This window comes from Sebastes fasciatus, chromosome 6 (genome assembly GCF_043250625.1).
Source record: "Sebastes fasciatus isolate fSebFas1 chromosome 6, fSebFas1.pri, whole genome shotgun sequence".
Lineage (NCBI taxonomy): Eukaryota > Metazoa > Chordata > Actinopteri > Perciformes > Sebastidae > Sebastes > Sebastes fasciatus.
The window spans coordinates 34,042,871-34,061,045 of record NC_133800.1 but is presented as its reverse complement, the minus strand read 5'-3'; the positions used below and the strand labels follow the sequence as shown (position 1 = coordinate 34,061,045).

The 18,175-nt window shown below is 38.6% G+C and overlaps 1 protein-coding gene across 1 annotated transcript; it reads left to right on the top strand.

Annotated features, from left to right (window-relative positions):
• The first annotated feature begins 497 nt into the window (after positions 1-497).
• On the top strand, positions 498-17,491 carry fgf5 (fibroblast growth factor 5). Its single transcript, XM_074639438.1, has 3 exons — positions 498-1,924; positions 7,857-7,960; positions 16,834-17,491. Exons 1-3 carry the CDS (start codon positions 1,702-1,704, stop codon positions 17,191-17,193), a joined length of 687 nt encoding a protein of 228 aa, XP_074495539.1. The 5' UTR covers positions 498-1,701; the 3' UTR covers positions 17,194-17,491.
• The last annotated feature ends 684 nt before the right edge of the window (positions 17,492-18,175 follow it).

Genomic DNA, 18,175 nt, shown 5'->3' with positions numbered 1-18,175 from the left:
ATCCGGTGTTTTACTCAAGATCACTTCTACAGGTCACATGACTGTTGCTGGGACACCAACTGCAAAAAAACACCATCCTAAATATTAATTCAGATGGTTTTGAGAGGATATAACTCATTTGAGTAAAAGGAGTAGAATCCTTTTGAGAGAAAATAAAACAAATAATGTAAGAACAAAGCTGGCAAAGAGCATAGCAGTTTTAGGGAAAACAAGACACATACTGGACCATAAATCACTGCACATACTTGTAACACCATATCTGAATTACTGTGTGGAAGTTTGGGGTAACACTTATAAAAGCAACTTACTACCATTATGCATACTACAAAAGAGAGCAATCAGGATAGTTAATAATGTGGGATATAGGGAACACACGAACACACTGCATTGAAATTCATGGATTTGGTCAAATTTAAAACGGCAATAATTATGTTCAAAGCAAGAAATAATTCACCTCCGGGCAATAATCAAAACAAAATTTGTGACAGGGAGGGGGGTTATAATTTAAGAAGAAAATTGAATTACAAAAGCATTGTGTTCGTACAACAAAGAAGAGTATGTGTATTTCAGTCTGTGGGGTGGGTTAGGTGATGGGTTGAAGCGGAGCACAAATATAAATCAATTTAAAAAGCTATACAAAAAAGATATTTTTGGGAGCTATATGGTTGAGGAAGAGTTGTGTTAAGGGTTGGTTTATATTTAACTCCGGATGGATATGTGGGTTGTAAATAAACTTGGGATGCTGTTCATATATTTAATTTAGGATGTAAATAAATTTGGGATAGTTTATATATTATATTATATTATCATTCTATGACATATGAGTTATTAGAGGAGAAGTGAGAAAGGGTATAGGGAAATATAAGTTTTACTTCTACCTACTCCTTTTCGGACACTATAACTTGTTTTGTTTGTTATTATTTTGAATCTGTTTTTATTTATTTTATGTTCGAAATAAAGTCTTTCATTCATTCATTCATTCAAAACGCCAGAAAAAAATAATAATTGTGTGTTTTGTTTTTTGCAATAATCAACAATCTGATAATAACAATCTGCCACTGTGCACTGCTCACAATACATCAGGCAGCTTGACAGACGCTTGTCCTGTAAGCATGTGGACGTATCAGATGATAAGGTGGACTAAAGCCTATAAATACTGCTGCCTGAGTCTCCCAGTGTTTCAACTCTCTGCTGCTCCACCTGATGATCTGCTGTCTGAACCTCCGTCTGAACCTCCTGCATTCAACTCTTCTTAAATGGAAAGAAACACCTGCAGAAAAGACGCTTTTTCACGTCTTATCATGTGTGATTTAACCGCATCCTCGTTCTATTAACACCATGTCTCTCTGTGCGTAAAATGCCGCGCTCGGTGAGTCCTGGCGCGGACGGTTCCTTGGATAATGTTTGGTGTCAGACGCGCTTCCTTCACGCCCTGCTGCTGCTGCTGCTGTGGGTCTGTGGTGCTGAGCAGGAGGCAGGAGTGGCATCTCGGCGACAAAATCTGCATGAAAGAGCGCTCTTTAGAGCTCAGGCATGCATCGAGTAGTAGTGAGATCATTGGCGTTATAAATATCCCAGAAGAGCTCCAGCTACTGCAGCCGGGCTAATGCCCAGGAGCGCTGCTGCACGCGTCTGTGCGCACGGCTCAGACCTCATGAGGAGCGACACCAAAAATGCTCTAGTGTCTCCTTTTTTTGAAGAATGCATGTTCCTCTCTACCTTCTGACCGTCGCTGCTCACTTGGTTTGCGCTGCAGCCGCCGGAGCAGAGCGCGTCTCTGTCTCTTTGGAGCGCCAACTTGTGGAGGAGGAGATGAGGTCTGGACGCAGGACGTGCAGGCTCTACTGTCGGGTTGGCATCGGCTTCCATCTCCAGATTCATCCCGACGGCAGAGTGAACGGCAGCCATGAGCCCAACCAGCTGAGTAAGTCTTTCTGTCTCTCGGTGCATGGAGGAGAACCCAACTACTCCATTATAATAAAGGTCTGACGCGCAGATGGATCCATGTGCGTCTCGCTGAGAATGCGCACTTAGATCTGCATTCATGCATTCACTCTTAATTGGTTTGCAGTTGTTTTCTATTTTAAGATAAGATAAGATAAGATAAGATAAGATAAGACTATGAATAATAATAAATAAATAAAGAATAAAGACATTAAAGGTCCCATATTGTAAAAAGTGAGATTGCCATGTCTTTTATATTATAAAGCAGGTTTAAGTGCTTTATAAATACTGTGAAAGTATCAATCCACAGAGAAATACACACATTCAGAAACTCTGCATTTGAAACAAGCCGTTATAGGATTTCTGTCCATTTGTGATGTCACAAATATACAATATTTAGACCATTTCACAGTTTTAAATGTTAACATTCTAAATGTGTCCCAGTTTATTTCCTGTAGCAGTGTATGTGAATGACATCAGCTGACAGGATGTAAACATGGACCCAAGCTGTTTCCTAGCAACACAATTCCTTTGCCATTCTGTTGAAATGCACTAAAACAGAGCGTTTCAGACAGAGCGTGAATACGGGTATATTCAGACAGACAGTATGAGGAAACTAATGTGTTGTTTGAACATTAAGCATGTAAACATGTTCTAGTACAAACCCAAAATACAAGTATGAAACTGAAAATGAGCACGATATGTCCCCTTTAAATATCAAGATAAGATAAGATGAACCTTTATTAATCCCTGGAGGGAAATTCAGGTGTCAAAGCAGCAACATCAGAAAACAGAGTGAAACACAGGAGAGGTATAAAGGTATACAAAAATTATAAAAACATTAAGAGAGATATTATTTGATGTGACAGCTTTGGTCTCCTGGATAAATGCCAATTGCACAAATTGGGACCACAGGCCATTAAAGAGTGAAAGCACATCATTATAAATAATAAACTGTATATATTCAGTAAATACCGGCTCTATGATATCCTCCAACACGACCAGAGACCACAAAATACCTCCTTTTATTCTGAAAATCAAGTCTTAAATCAAGTTTATGTAGTTTAAAACTACAACTTCTTTAGGTTTAGACAACAAAACTACAACTTCTTTAGGTTTAGACAACAAAACTACAACTTCTTTAGGTTTAGACAACAAAACTACAACTTCTTTAGGTTTAGGCAACAGAACTACAACTTATTTATGTTTAGGCAACAAAACTACAACTTCTTTGGGTCTAGGCAACAAAACTACAACTTCTTTATGTTTAGGCAACAAAACTACAACTTCTTTGGGTTTAGGCAACAAAACTACAACTTCTTTACGTTTTTGACAACAAAACTACAACTTCTTTGGGTTTAGGCAACAAAACTACCACTTCTTTATGTTTAGGCAACAAAACAGTCAAATTCAGGTGCCAAAGCAGCAACATCAGCAAACAGAGTGAAACACAGGAGAGATAAAGGTATACAAAAATTATAAAAACAATAATAGAGATATAAAAGATACAGAGTGAATGGGTGAACATAGTGTGTGCAGTCCGTCAATAAATAAATGTAATATGTACATATGTGCAGTCTATAAAGTGGTATATAGGATGTATAGTGTAAAGTAAGTGTAAAGTGCGCCAGTGGTTAGAGTCCAAGATGGTTGCAGATAGTGCATGTTTAAAGGCAGATAGTGCATGTTTAAAAGCAGATAGTGCATATTTAAAGGAAGATAGTGCATGTTTAAAGGCAGATAGTGCATGTTTAAAGGTAGATAGTGCATGTTTAAAAGCAGATAGTGCATGTTTAAAGGCAGATAGTACATGTTTAAAGGCAGATAGTGCATGTTTAAAGTTCTTAAAGTCCTAATAGTTCTCATATGGGGGTCAGCCTTGGTTGTGGAGCCTGATGCCTACCAGCATGAAGGACTGTCATTAGATGTCATCAAATGATAATGATTTACACAGGAGGAGTGAGAGGAGCGCGCACCTAAACTTAGTCTGCTGTCTGACCTCCTGTGACATATCTGAGCAGCATCTGGCTGAGCAGCCTGGTTGGTGTTGGTGTCGGCAGGTAGACTATATGTGGAAGTAACAGGTGCAGCAGTGAGGATGTGTTGGATCCACAATCAGCATGATTGTCATCACAACAATGTTAGTATGTTACACTGCAAAAAATATCCTGCTTTAAAAACAGTCTATTATTAGTGTTGTGGTCTATTATTGAACCTTCAGACTGTTTACCTTCAAAACTAGTTCAAGTATTGTTTGTTTTAGAGGCAAATTCAAAGATTTGACTTTTTTTTAATAATGAAATAAGTCACAAAAGAAGAAATAAAGAGCAATAAGAAGTTGTCATACAAGCACATTATTGTGCCAGTTGATTTAAGAGACATTGGATTGTTGTAATTAATAACTACATTGAGTTACTTTGCAGGGATATAAGCAGGTTATTTGTCCAGTAATTTCAGCAGCCCAAAGCATACTGGATTTTTGAGGTTGATATGGACGATATTATTATCATGGTATGTTTTTTTATTTATTTATTGATGTCGACAATTATCACAATATATATTTAATAATAATAATAACAATAATTATAAATAATGCTCAATTTACAGTTATTTCCCCCCCCTTTTGTATTCATTATTGAGGAGACATTACATATGAAAATCAAGTAAGTTGTGTTGACATAACACATTTACATCTATTCACTAAGGTAATCGCATACAGTTTGCATTATACATGTACATAAATTTACATGCACATAGTGACATGGGATGGAATACATAAATACATGGTGTTTACAGTTTTAAGAATATTCTCCTTATATAGGACAGATTAGCCTCAACAAAACCAGGAAGTTAATAATGGTTTATAATATATATTTATTTATAATCAGAACAGGGCTGCTGCTTTTGAGCATGCGCACCAGAGACTTCCGCTGGCCGAGTAGGCTAACTTGAATGAGGATAAAATAGTTAAACTCAGCAGCTCTTCTGGACTTTTCAAATGTTAACGAACAGAGTTGTCATTTCGAGGGGGGTTGTGACCAAGGTTATAATAGTTTTAAATGTTCAATTAGTTTTTATTTTATTTAATTTTAACTGTTGTTGTTTAGTTTAGTTTTAGTTAGTTTTCAGAAAGGGTTAGTTTTAGTTTTTATAATGTCTCAGAAGTATGTAGCTACCTACACATACAGAATACATGGTTGGAGAACTGTGTAGAAATGGACATAATGTTTAATGTTTAATCTTTGTGCTAGTGAAGCTATTGCAGCTCCGTCTCCTGGAAGGTCAAGTCTGTTTAGTTTCTGTGGATCAAGGTCACGAAAGTTGACAGAAATTCATGCTGTCTCCTTTTTTTCAGTAGTGATATATTAGAGCTAAAACTGAAATTTTACATTAATTTTTATTTTATTTGAATAATATTTTTATTCAGGCGAAGTCATTTCAGTTTAGTTTGAGTTTTTTTTAAAGGATATAGTTTTTATTTAGTTTCAGTTTACTAAATATATTTTTCACTGCTTATTTTTTAGTTTTAGTTTTTTCTTTTCAGTATTAGTTTACTATAATAACCCTGGTTGTGACAATCAAAACAGTTTATCCCGTTTTACAGCAGCTACAGTAGCGATGGTGGAGGCTACGACGTATCGACTGTTCATCTAGTGTTTTTGTAGACAGAGGAAAGTGGATTCATAAATAACTTTATTGAAAACAAATCTCATAAATTCATCATCGTTATCGTGGAAGATTTTATGCTGAAAATTTACAAGATGTTTTTTTCGCTCAAGCTGATACCAATAATGATAATCGAAAGTTAAAAAAAAAAATCAAATAACAATATATGACGTGAATTTTTGTACATAAACACACAAGAGCAATATTGGTCCAGATTTATCGGCCAATTTATCAGTCTACCTCCTGTAAAAAGTGGGAAAATTCTAATATAACTTGTGAATAAGAAAGATATATATATATAAATATCAGTGTAGCAAGATCATTTCCTTTTTTATTGAATCCAAATAAATCAGTTTTGAGACTTTTCTTACAACAAGGGACACTATCTTCAAATAAGGAAGATGATCATCAAGATTGCACAAAATGATTTCTCTCCATTTGAAAACATCTCTGAACTCAAATAAAACACAAGATATCAACACTCAAACTCAGACGAATAAGAACAGTGAATATTATTCAACACAGCTGCATCCAGACGAAGGACATTAAGACTATTAGCTTGAGTTTTGACTGGAAACATTTATGTTAAACTTAAAGCACATTGTTAATACATCAGTTTTTAAATGCCAGAGCTCCGACCGTCCCGTATGTGAATCCCGTCCTGAGTCATTTAGGCCAGAAGACTGAAGTCATAAATCTGATTTTTAAGTTTTTACTGCACCATCAGATCCCTCATCGCTGCTCCCGCTCACTGTGAAAGTGCACTTGTGCCTCCATTTCATGGTCCCCTTCAGAAGAGTTGTCAGGTTACATGGATTTCAACACGACAGCCATGTGGTTTTGAATCCTGCATGACAGCGCTGGAGACGAGCAGGAGACGGGCCGTCTTAGATGTGTAACATGAAGATTCTTTTACCATCACACTGCATTACGTTTCATATCACTGAATACCTCAGAGACTAGTACTTAATACACAGTTACAGTTACTGCACAGACAATGTTCGTCTAGGATAACACCTTTTATTTTCATTCTGTGACACTTAACTGAACTCGGATGGATATATAATGGTTTGACAATATCGTGTCAATATCAGCATTTTGTTGTGAGATTTCTGTGCCCATGACGAGTTTTTTCTTTGAACCAGTATGTTGTTATTCTGCATGGAAGAACAACTGAAACTCTGAAAAGTGAAGCCAATGCTGAAGTGTCTTAAACCTGCATTCTTTCTAACAGCCAGCAGGGGGCGACTCCTCTGGTTGCTAAAAGAAGTCTGATTGTATAGAAGTCTATGAGAAAATGAGCCTACTTCTCACTTGATTTATTACCTCAGTAAACATTATAAACATGAGTTTATGGTCTCAATCGCTAGTTTCAAGTCTTCTTCAATACAGCATGATGTTCATTTAGTAAATTATGATCCCATTTAGAGTCAAGTAGACCATAAAGCAGGGGATGCTTTAGGGCAGGGCTACCTTGTGATTGACAGGTCGCTACCACGGTGTTGTCCGGTCTGGGAGTCGTTTGTGTTTTTGTCTTACAACTAAACTCTTTCACAGTTTGTTTTCAGTTCAAATGCGTTCGGTTGTACTTAACTCTACCTTCTCCTGCTGGTTGCAAAAAACCAAGATGGCTACGGCCAAAATGCCGAACTCGAGGCTTCAAAACCGTAGCCCTCAAACCAATGAGTGACGTCACGGTGACTACATCCACTTCTTACTATATATATATTGCAGACCACATTAACAGCCTGCAGTGCATGTAGAGTAAATGTCTGTGTGCACGGTGCAGACTGTCCCGGGATCGTCTAAAAGACAACAGCTACTCAGAGAGTCCCTCAGCTCTCATTACTGCTGCAACGCTCCATTGCACTTGCATGACTTTGGTTTGATTTTGACATAACAGATAAAACGTGACGACCAAAAACAACGGTTGAAAGCACAGTAGGAAACTGACACATTCAACTTTTTAACACCAGAAGATGTCGCTGCGTGCAACTGGCATTTCTGGTAAAAAGCAAAATGCAATTAAGCAATTATTTCTGTGTGTTATTGATATTCACTCTGACTGCCAGAGAAGGTTGATAAAGACATACAGTGAACTGGATAAGTGAGCCGACTGGACGGTAGAGCAGATCACTCTGTTATTCAGACTGCTGGAGGAGCGACGAGATGCAGAAAACGACAAGAGGAGTAAAAATACACCCTGTCGCCCATCAATCATCAGAGCATGTTGTTTGTCCTCCCAGGTGTCCTGGAGCTCTTTGCGGTGTCTCAGGGGGTCATCGGCATCAAAGGAGTCTACAGTAACAGATTCCTGGCCATGAATAAAAGAGGACGTCTCTACGCCACCGTGAGTATCCAACACGCCCCACACACTGCTTCTGGTGGTCACCCTGAACTCTCTCTCAGCACATAAACACTGCTGACTGTGCAGAGTTACTGTAGACTATGTGTAGATGACAAGTGTTGATTGCAATGTTGTTGTCCAATCATACAGCTGGCATGGCTCTTCAAATGTTTAACTAGCTATGACGGGTTTGGATTTGTGGCATCGTGCTAATGTTTAAACTCTCACAGTTAAGTTAAAGCTACATTTGGCAACTTTAATAAAAATAACTTTGATTAAACTGTCACTATATCCTGGCAGTAGTGCATGAGACAGATAATCTGTGAAAAAAATCATATTCCTCTGTGTCCTCTGGTGCTCCTAATGGTATATGCAAGATTTCACAGACAAGAGGAAAACAAGCAGTCAGAGCTGAGCAGAAGAACTCACATTAGTGCAGAAATATGGGGTTCAGTCAGACCTTTCTCCAGCGCTAAAAAGAAGGGTGGAGATACTGTAGGTCTGGCTATGTGAGACTAATCAGACACATATCCTGATATATTACAACTTTATAAAGTTGGCGTTGCTAAAACGTTAGCAAACAGTCGCCCATTTCCATATCCGGCAGACACAAAGCAACATAATCATTCCACTGGAGTCGTGTTTCACAGGGTTTTCACCTAGGAGACTGGGGTTCACATCTGGTGTGAAACTAACAACATGTAATTGTATTTGTAGTTATTTTAACCCAAAACACAATATTTTTCCCTAAACTTGACTAAGTGTTTTTGTTGCCTAAACCTAAAGAAGTTGTAGTTTTATTGTTTAAACCTAAAGAACTTGAAGTTTTGTTGCCTAAACCTAAAGAAGCCTTTTTGTTTGGGATCAAAATGTTGTTTCACTTTCACTTTAACAACGTAGTAGGTGTAGTAGGCCCGTACTGACCCACATCTATGAGGCTTATAGCGACTGATAACGCCTATTTAATGGCCCGATAACTGTTGAGTCGGGTGCATATTGTTTACTTCTGTTTTGATTAACCATTTCTTGTGTTCTGAGCAGACTCAGTGTCCATACCTACCAGACCAGAATTTAACTTGGCTGAATACTGTGAATCTGCTGATGTGATGCCCGTCTCTGCTGCTTCTTGTGGTCTCATGTAACGGGTGTATTTCTCCATTAAAACGCTGCCTAGTGCAGCTATATTTGTCTTATTTATTAGTTTGTGCAGCTTTGCATCTGTGCTGCATGACAAAATCCCCCAAATCTGACATCAGCATGTCATGGCATACTGCTGTAATCTTTAGCCACAAGTTTCCAAGACTCTCAAATCCCCCCAAACACACAGTAAGCCCAAATCTGCCCACAGCAGCTTGGCCTCGCCGCCGTCAGCGGGCCCGGCCGGCCAGCCGGCAGCCGGCCGCGCCGACGAGTCATCTGCGGGAGCCTTGGCAGGCGTATAGATAGAAGCAGCTCCCTATTAGCATGTGTTAATGGGAAGAGCAGATTAAATCCTGTCTGGGACGGCTGATAATATACAGAGTAGTGAGCCACAAAGTGACGATCAATATATGGAGTAAACAATCAGCCAGTCGGAGAGAGACGGAGAGTCTGTGAGCTGCTGCGGGCGTGCACGCTGAGCAGCGGCGATTTATGCTCCCCTCAGCTCCTGGTATTGTTTCATGAAACCCCGTCAGCGGGGAGTGATGTGGCGTCTTTCCTCAAAGTGCATTCTCAGCCACGGCTTTCTAGAACTGTACTAATGCGACTGTGAGCCGTCCACCAGCAGATTACAAACCTTGTCGGGGTCAGAGCACATCCAAACAAGATTTAAATAGAAACTGGGCAGACGTGGATAATAAGAGAAAATAATGCAAGAAAGGAGACTCAAACTAAAACCTGATCATCTTTTCTGTTCTGCTGGAAGTCTGTCATGTAACCGCGGTTCTTTCTTGTGGACCAACATGTCTGCAATCCGCCCTCATCTGTGCCTCATCTCCCAACTGTCCAAATGTCAGAAATGAGACTCCTTCTGCACCAGCTCAGAGGTCGTTCGTCTGTTGGTTGTGTCTGGTTTTGTATCGTCAGGCTGAAGTTGATGCCGTTAGAGTGGAGCTGTTTTCAGGTTCATTAAGGGACAGGAGGGAAGCAGGAAGCAGCGTTATTAATATTAACATGAGCCCCTCAGTCAAGGACAGAAAATGCTGAAAAGCTTCATAACTCATTATTTATCCTCATGATCAAAAGGAAAGTTTACTCACAGATCAACACTGCTGGAGCTGCCTTGCTCGAGGGCGCCTCAGTCAGCATGGATGGATGGAGTCTTCCTCACAGATGTTTTCTGTGTTGAATTATCTTTGGTTTGCTGTGATCCTCAGTGTCAGAGCTGCCAGATTACTAGATCTCGTGACCTGTTTTTGGCAGATGGAGTTTGCTCCATGACAACTATAGTGCCATTAGTTGAGGAAGACTAGTTGAAAGCTCGGCATAAAGTTTGCGTTAGTTTGAGTTTAGATTTTTTGCCAAAAAGTTTAAAAAAGGATTTTCAAGATTAAATTTGTAAATTTATGAGAAATAAAACACACATTTGAAGTGTCGTCTGAGGTGTGATGAGGCTGATCCAACCTTGGAAAGTGAAGCAACGTGGTTCTTTGACAAAAATAAACAGTTTTTTTTGTCATGTCTTTTTTTCTTAATTTAAGAATTTAAAATCTTCAATATTCAAGTTTTTTTCTCGTAAATTTGTGAGTTGATTTTCAGAAAATTTGTGACTTGATAATCTCAAAGATTTTCTGAATTATTTCTCGCAATTTTATGACTGATAATCTCAGAAAATATACAAGTCTTTTTCTCGTAAATTTGTGAGTACAATCTCAGAAAGTTCTGAGGTTTATCTCGCAAATTTATGATTTAATATGCTCAAAGATTATTCAAGTTTTTTTCTCGTAAATTTGTGAATTTTCTTCTCAGAAATGTACAACGTTAATCTTAATTTTTCTCTGAATATCACCCCCTCCCACAGCTCCGAAGTCACTTTTATTTTTACCTACAATGGTCCTAATATGCTGCCATAGATAACAAGTTTTTAGACATTTTAATTTTTTTATATAAATTGTTTTATTTGCATTAAATTTAAGTTTGATATTTTAATCAGAGCTCCTTTTTTGCAGCTTTACTGTGGATACCTAGCGCTCTGAGAGACTCGCTCTCTGGCTCCAACCGTTGCAGTCGGAGCTTATTTCTGCCTCCGGAGCAGCTCTGCCTCGGAGAAATATTTGTACAACTAAAACTCCAATCTGTGTCTACAGCTGCACCGTGCTATTTAACCGCCTTGATGATTCGGGGGTGGATGTAAACCTCGGGGGCCACAGACGGGCTCGGGCCTCACGTCGCGGTGTCAGGTGACACCCTGAACCTTATCTTGTTGCATCGTCTGTCATATCTCATATTTAGATGTTTTCACAGCGGTAATTTATTGGCTGAAGAACGGGCTAGGAGACAGATGCACATTGCTCTGCATGACCTTCTCAGCAAGCCATCACAAACATAATCTTTAGGAAGGTGAAAGGGTCACCTGCATCTGTTCAACAACACAGTGACACAGTGAAGGAGAGAGGGAGAGAAATGCAGCCACTTGATTGAACTCTGGCATTTTTTTTTAGATATGTCTCAGCTACAGAGTCTTTTGCACCTACGATGTATTCATACTGAAGATACATTTTATGTCTGATCATTAGGTGTTTCCATTTCCCAACAAGACCAGTTCCTTAAGTCAGTGTACATAAGAGTTATAATAAAGCAGACTTTACCATTGTCATCAAAAAACAATCATCATAAAAATACGGAGCCGGGGGAGGGAGGTGATATTCAGAGAAACAACTCAGAATTTCACAGATTAAAGTCATACGTTTACAAGAAAAAACTTGTCTATTCACTGAGATTTAAATTGCAAAAATTACCAGAAAAAAAATGTAATATTCGCTGAGATTATAAAGTCATACATTTGCGAATAAAAACTTGGAAATTCTCTGAGATTAAAGTCGCAAATTTACGAGAAAATAATTCAGACACTGCAGTAACGTGAGCCGCCGAGTGCAAAGGGTGTTTACCGGTGGAGTCTGTGGTGTGCAGTGGTGGAAGAAGTACTTAGATCTTTTACCTAAGTAAAAGTAGAAATACAAAAATCTAAACATACTCTGTTACAAGTACAATTCTTACATTCAAAATATTACTTAAGTGAAAGTATTTAAGTTTAATCCGCAAAATATACTTATGAAAGTATGAAAAGTAAAAGTTATGCAAATGTGTGTTATAAAATATTATATTATTCTGTTTTTGTCACTAATGAATACATTTTAATGTTGTAGTTCATCAATCTGGAGCCAATTTTAGATACTTTGTATACTACTTTGTAGATTTGTAGTACAGTACTGCATCATATATGTTTTGTGTAAAAAGTAACTAAGTGTCAGACAAATGTAGTGGAGTAAAAAGTACAATATTTCCCTCTGAGATGTAGTGGAGTAGAAGTATACTTGACTCATGTAAAGTACAAGTACCTTAAAATTGTACATAAGTACAGTACAGTACTTGAGTAAATGTACTTAGTTACATTCCACCATTGATGCAGTGATGACGTACATTTGTATGAGAAGTCCGTAATTCATATTTTCTAACCTACAATGGCCTTAATACGCCGTCATATTTAGCATTTTTTTCCAGCTAAGTCTAAGGTTTATGTTAGACTGTGAAGTGTTTTTCAATCAGATAATTACAAACCCAGTCTTTAAAGTCTGTGCATATCAGAGCAGAGTTAAAGTGTAGCTTTAGTTCAGTTTGTAGTCTCAGATTTTAGTGGAAATAATAAAGTACTCCATCCATCTGTCTGTAGCAGTGGTAGGAATAAAAAGGACACATTTGTGAAGACATATTATTTATGTAGGGTGAAATCTGTAACATTCTACCTCTGCCCTCAGCACAGCTAACCCCGAGGATCATGGGAAAGGTCCCTTTTAAAAGAGTGTGACCAATGCAGCAGGGCAAGAGCCAGGTTAAACAGCTGTACAAGCATTATGATTTTAACAATAAGATCTCTGGAATCTGGCCGCGGCCATTAAATCCTATGAAACACAGCAGGAGCCAAAGCTTTCCCTGGTATTCCTGTTTGTGTGTGTGTGTGTGTGTGTGAGAGAGAGAGAGAGAGAGAGTACATTCATACATGCTCCAGTGGATTTGTTTCCAGATGTGTAATTCCCTGACTGGTACCAGAGCCGGTATGTTGCTCAAATGCAGCGTTCTGTTAAATCACTGCAATCCACCCGTAGCAGCGACTCTGTTCACTTTTCTAATCATCTTTAAAAAACAACAGTCGGTCACTTTGAATAACTTAAAGGTTGGTACTATTGTGCCGCGGCGGCGCAGCGCTCTCTCCTGTGACTGGCATGTTTACCAAACGCTGTAATGGCATCATTTTCTGCTATGCTGCACTCTTCAGCAAAGCAGAACAGTTTGTTTTATTTCAGAATGGCAGGAGGTTATACAAGGAAGTCGTACTGCAAGCAAGAAAGCAGGCATCCCTGGGTACATGTCAGAGTTTCCCACCCGAGATATTTTTAGGCACAAAACGGGAACATTCAACGAATATTTTCATTTCTGAAATGTGCTGTAGCAGAGCGTAATATGCCAGAGTTGTCTTTATATTTTTACTAAGCATGCTATAGTTCATCGTCCAGAGCATTTTTGTAGAGGATGTTTAGTTTGGTACACAACTTATTCAACCTGTTTGCATGAAAAGGCGTATGAATGACACGATAATGAGCCAGACATTTAGCGTGCAATAAGAACGCTGTTCTTGCGTTTGGCTTGTCATGTGTACGCCATGTAGTCTGTACTGACTGCAATGTAAACGTATCCGCGTATACATATATGCTACGTTCAGAGATAGTGACGTAGAATATAAAGCAAGAAAGACCACTTATGGCGGGCAGGAGGGGAGGTGGATGGGTTCAACAAACACAGGACTTTTAATCAGGAGACCTGTGTTTTGTTTTATAAGTTAAGTTTGTGTGTTTTCCATACTTATGTTGCATTGTTTCCCTACGTGTTTTGTGTAGTTTATGTTCTTATTTTAAGCCCAACCATGATGTTACCGGACGTTACCGTAGTTTTTTTTACGTGGCGTACAAATGATACAACAAAAGCCTAAAATGCGTCCACATGACACGCCGAATGTCTGTGTAATGTCGTGATATTTATACGCCCGTGAGATCGGGTTGACTTATTTCAGTTACCCAACGTGACCCAAAGTTTCAGTTTAATTACAGTTTAGACCACCAACAGTGATGTGGGGAGTATTTACATCATTCAGATTAAAATTATTGATGCATTAATGTATAAAAAGCATTTTAATTCACCAGTCTGTATCGCTAAAATATAGCTAACGTCATCGGCACTGCCCACGCAAATGAGAAGCCAGAGCTGAAATAGCAACCCAGTCGCCGGGAAAAATGTTGGCATTGCATGTTTTTGCAAACTACGGGATACGTTCGATGTTTCTCAACGAAAACTAAAAATATGTTTCTTAAATACGTTTAAAAAATGTTGACATTTGTTTCTGGTGACTGGGCTGGAAATAGCCTCACATATCAGCCCCTGTTTGACATCTTTTAGTAAATTATAGCAACACAAGGAGCAGTTGGTGGTCAGATGAAAACTGTTATGCTTTTTAACCCGAGTCAGAATCCATAATGTTGCATCTGCAGAAATAGATATATCAAATATGCTAATTCCTTCTTATAGCATCGCCTAAGTGGTACATTTCTCCATAAATATCAAATTGATCTATTCAATATGTCACATTTATTCAGTTTATCAGTTGACACAGTTCTGTGAAACGCAATAATCCGCTGATCAGTCCGTTGTTATTGTAATGAACAACATGATCAGTGAGTTCTTGTTGGATGAAGCTGATAGACTGCGGACCATAATGAGTGTTTGACCAGAACAAAGGAGGCTCTGCTGCTGTCAGTCAAAGCATCTCTGTGATAAGGAAAGTCCTTTAGATGACTCTGAATTCCTCCACCGAGATGAAAGACAAGTCTCCTTTATTATCCTTTAGTTATTTTGGAGCGGTGTCAGTTTAACAGCAGCTAACACAATCAGATCACAATGGGATGAGTGTTTGATGTTTTCCCACTCTGAATTCTGTTGTAATCATAGTATTACAAAAATGATCCAGCTCTTTATCACTAGAAATTCAAGATTTTTAATTTTTCCCTTCAATTTTGGTCATTACATACAGCAACAGGTTGAACATCAGCCTTCCTTTCCGTTCTCATTTCGTAGCCCTCTCTGATCATCTACTGTGTGAGAAATCATAATGTGACTCTTCTACATAATTTTCAATTTAATTGAATTGATTGATTCATAGTGAAATAAAGGTCCCTTATACAGATACTCTACGGCCCGCTGCAAATATGACAGGAGATTTAGGCACACAGTCTCTGACTTGTACACTTACACACTATATTATCCAATCACCTGTGTTAATTCCAGCTCTTCTCATACACCGTTTGTAGCTATACCTACGAAAAAGAAATGCACCGTAATTCGTATATATATCTCACAAAATCAATTCATATGTAATCCACGTAATAGTGAACCAAGAAGTATAAAGAGTGAACGCCACATAACTTCCATACTTCAGTTACGCCACTTATTTGAACCGAAACCACGATCTTTTGCTAAACCTAACCAAGTAGTTTTGTCACCTTAAAGCTGAAGTAGACGAGATCGGAGCAAATATGATTAAAAAAAGTTATTTTTATAAAAGGGTTGCTATATCGTGACAGTAGTACATGAAAAATCATGTTCCTCTGTGTCCTCCGGTGCTCCTAACGGCATTTGCAAGATTTCACAGACCGGAGGAAAACAAGCAGTCAGAGCTGATCTGAGGTCTGCTGTCCAGCTGTCGTTTATGAGAGCCGGCTGTCAATCACTCTGAACTCCGACCAAACGGTCAAACTAGGCAGCGCTGATCAAATATGAATCAATATTCTGTTACGTTAATGCCTATTTCTCTCCTCAGATGTTCTCAGAATCATCTTGTAGTGCACGGTTTAGCTGTAGAATGAGAAAGTTCGGTTACATGACCGGAGCACAGCCAATAGGAACGCTCTCTCAATGAAATGACCTGTGATTGGTCAAAGTCTCCCGTCACGGGCTAGATATTTTAAAGCCTGAAAACAGAGCCAATGAGGAGGAGAAGTCTAGTTTTCTCTCAGAACACTTGAATTACAATATGCTGAAAGGTTATTATGGATTTTTTGCCCAATGATGCCAAAAATATACTGCCTACTGCAGCTTTAATCTAACTAAGTTGTTTCCTGAGAAGACGGAAGGTAATTTTGAAAAGACTATATGCATGTGACCTTCCTGCTCCTTTTTTCAGATGAAGGACAATTTATTCAGAGGATCACAAAAAGTTTCTCACAGTAGTAGTACATGTGTAAATGTGTATGTGTGCCTTTGTGTCAGATCAGTATTAACAAGGAAATAAAATGTAATCAGTGGGGAGGATCTGGCTGAGCTTGTTGGTGGAAGCTTTCTTGTTAAGGAGCCATTACTTTTACTCTCCCCAATTTAAAAACGATTATCTCAGCAGCAGCTAACAAGAGAGAGACGGGGTTAGGTTACATGGTAGCATGCAAACACAGTTCCCACATGGTCCGCAGCTGAGCCTTGTTTACATGTGGACATATCCAATATCATGTGGATTTAAAGGTTCATATATTAATCACAAATAGTCTCATTGACTGATTGAAACCAACGAACGACAGCTTTATGACTGAGATTAAAGGCAACACCTGTTAATAGCTGATATTTCCCTTCTTTTGCAGGAGTGGTTTACAGAAGACTGTAAGTTCAGGGAGCGTTTCCAGGAGAACAGCTACAACACGTACGCCTCAGTGATCCACATGAACCACCGGACCGGTCGCGACTGGTACGTGGCCCTCAACAAGAGAGGGAAAGCCAAAATGGGGTCCAGCCCGAGGGTCAAATCCCAGCACGTCTCCACTCACTTCCTGCCCAGGGTCAACCTGCACGACAAGGGCGAGCGAGGCTTCACCATCACGGACAGGAGCAAAGAGAGGAGGAAAACGCCGCCGCCACCGCCGCCCAAACCTCTGGCGAAGGCCGTCCGCTCGGGAACGCCACCAAGACCAATCAAGTACTGGCCCAAGTACCGGTTTGGATAGAAGTCATTGGGTTTGGCTCCATCTGGGGGATACAGAGTTCATAGACGCTGGACATAGAAGTGGTGGACGATCCCAAAAAACTGGTCATTTATGACATTCGAAGCATTCCGGGTATCTACGTGTGAAAAACCTCAAAGGGCTGCCAGGTACGACTATTGAGCTTTACTCTGCTGAAGCTATGATCATAGTTGGGAGTTTCCTGTCCTGTTTTATGTTATCTTTTGTGTACATGGTGAACTTAGGCAATTAATCTAATTTAAAATCAGATACTGTTAAAGCTGAAATCCATAACTTTCTGCATATTTCTCCATCATTATTTCAGTAAGTAAGGGACTGTACGCTATTTATTATGGGACTAGAAAAGGGTAAGGGGTATGTATCTTTTTGCTAAAAAGAGGATGCATTGAATTTTATGGTATAGCAGGAAATGGTATTTTAAGTTGTTTCTCACCCCAGATTTACATTTTAATTCCGCAATTTTTTGTGATATTTATTTATTTTTGATATCCAAATAATAATAATAATAATAATAAAAATAAATAATAATGAATGTGCATTTTGCCATAAGCAGACAACAACAATCACGTCTTTGTATCAAGGCTTTATTTGCCACATTATGATCAATTAGTAGCTAATACAGACACAACTTCCTTTTCTAACTCAGGGGACGGTGTAAAGAAGATGGTGATATTGATGGGGATGCTTTTGCATTTTTAAAAAGTGAAACAATTTTTGTACAGTCCCTAAAGTGATGAAATTATACACCAAAGTAGAATGGGATAACAAATTTTGTAAAATAAAAGTTGTGGCAGAGTTGAATAGACTTTATTATTTATTATTTTATTAATTCATTTAATTTAATTATATATAACACAAGAAATGCAGCTCACTCTGTTACATTGAAAACAATTTAAATAACACAAAATGAATAATAAATAATTTATAAATAAAAACAAAATAATAGATGAATATAAATTATTAT

Coding starts and splice junctions, on each gene's coding strand:
- fgf5 (XM_074639438.1), top strand. CDS start 1,702: ATGCATGTTCCTCTCTACCTTCTGACCGTCGCTGCTCACTTGGTTTGC. Junction 1,925..7,856: donor CCATGAGCCCAACCAGCTGA/GTAAGTCTTTCT, acceptor TTGTCCTCCCAG/GTGTCCTGGAGCTCTTTGCG. Junction 7,961..16,833: donor GAGGACGTCTCTACGCCACC/GTGAGTATCCAA, acceptor CTTCTTTTGCAG/GAGTGGTTTACAGAAGACTG.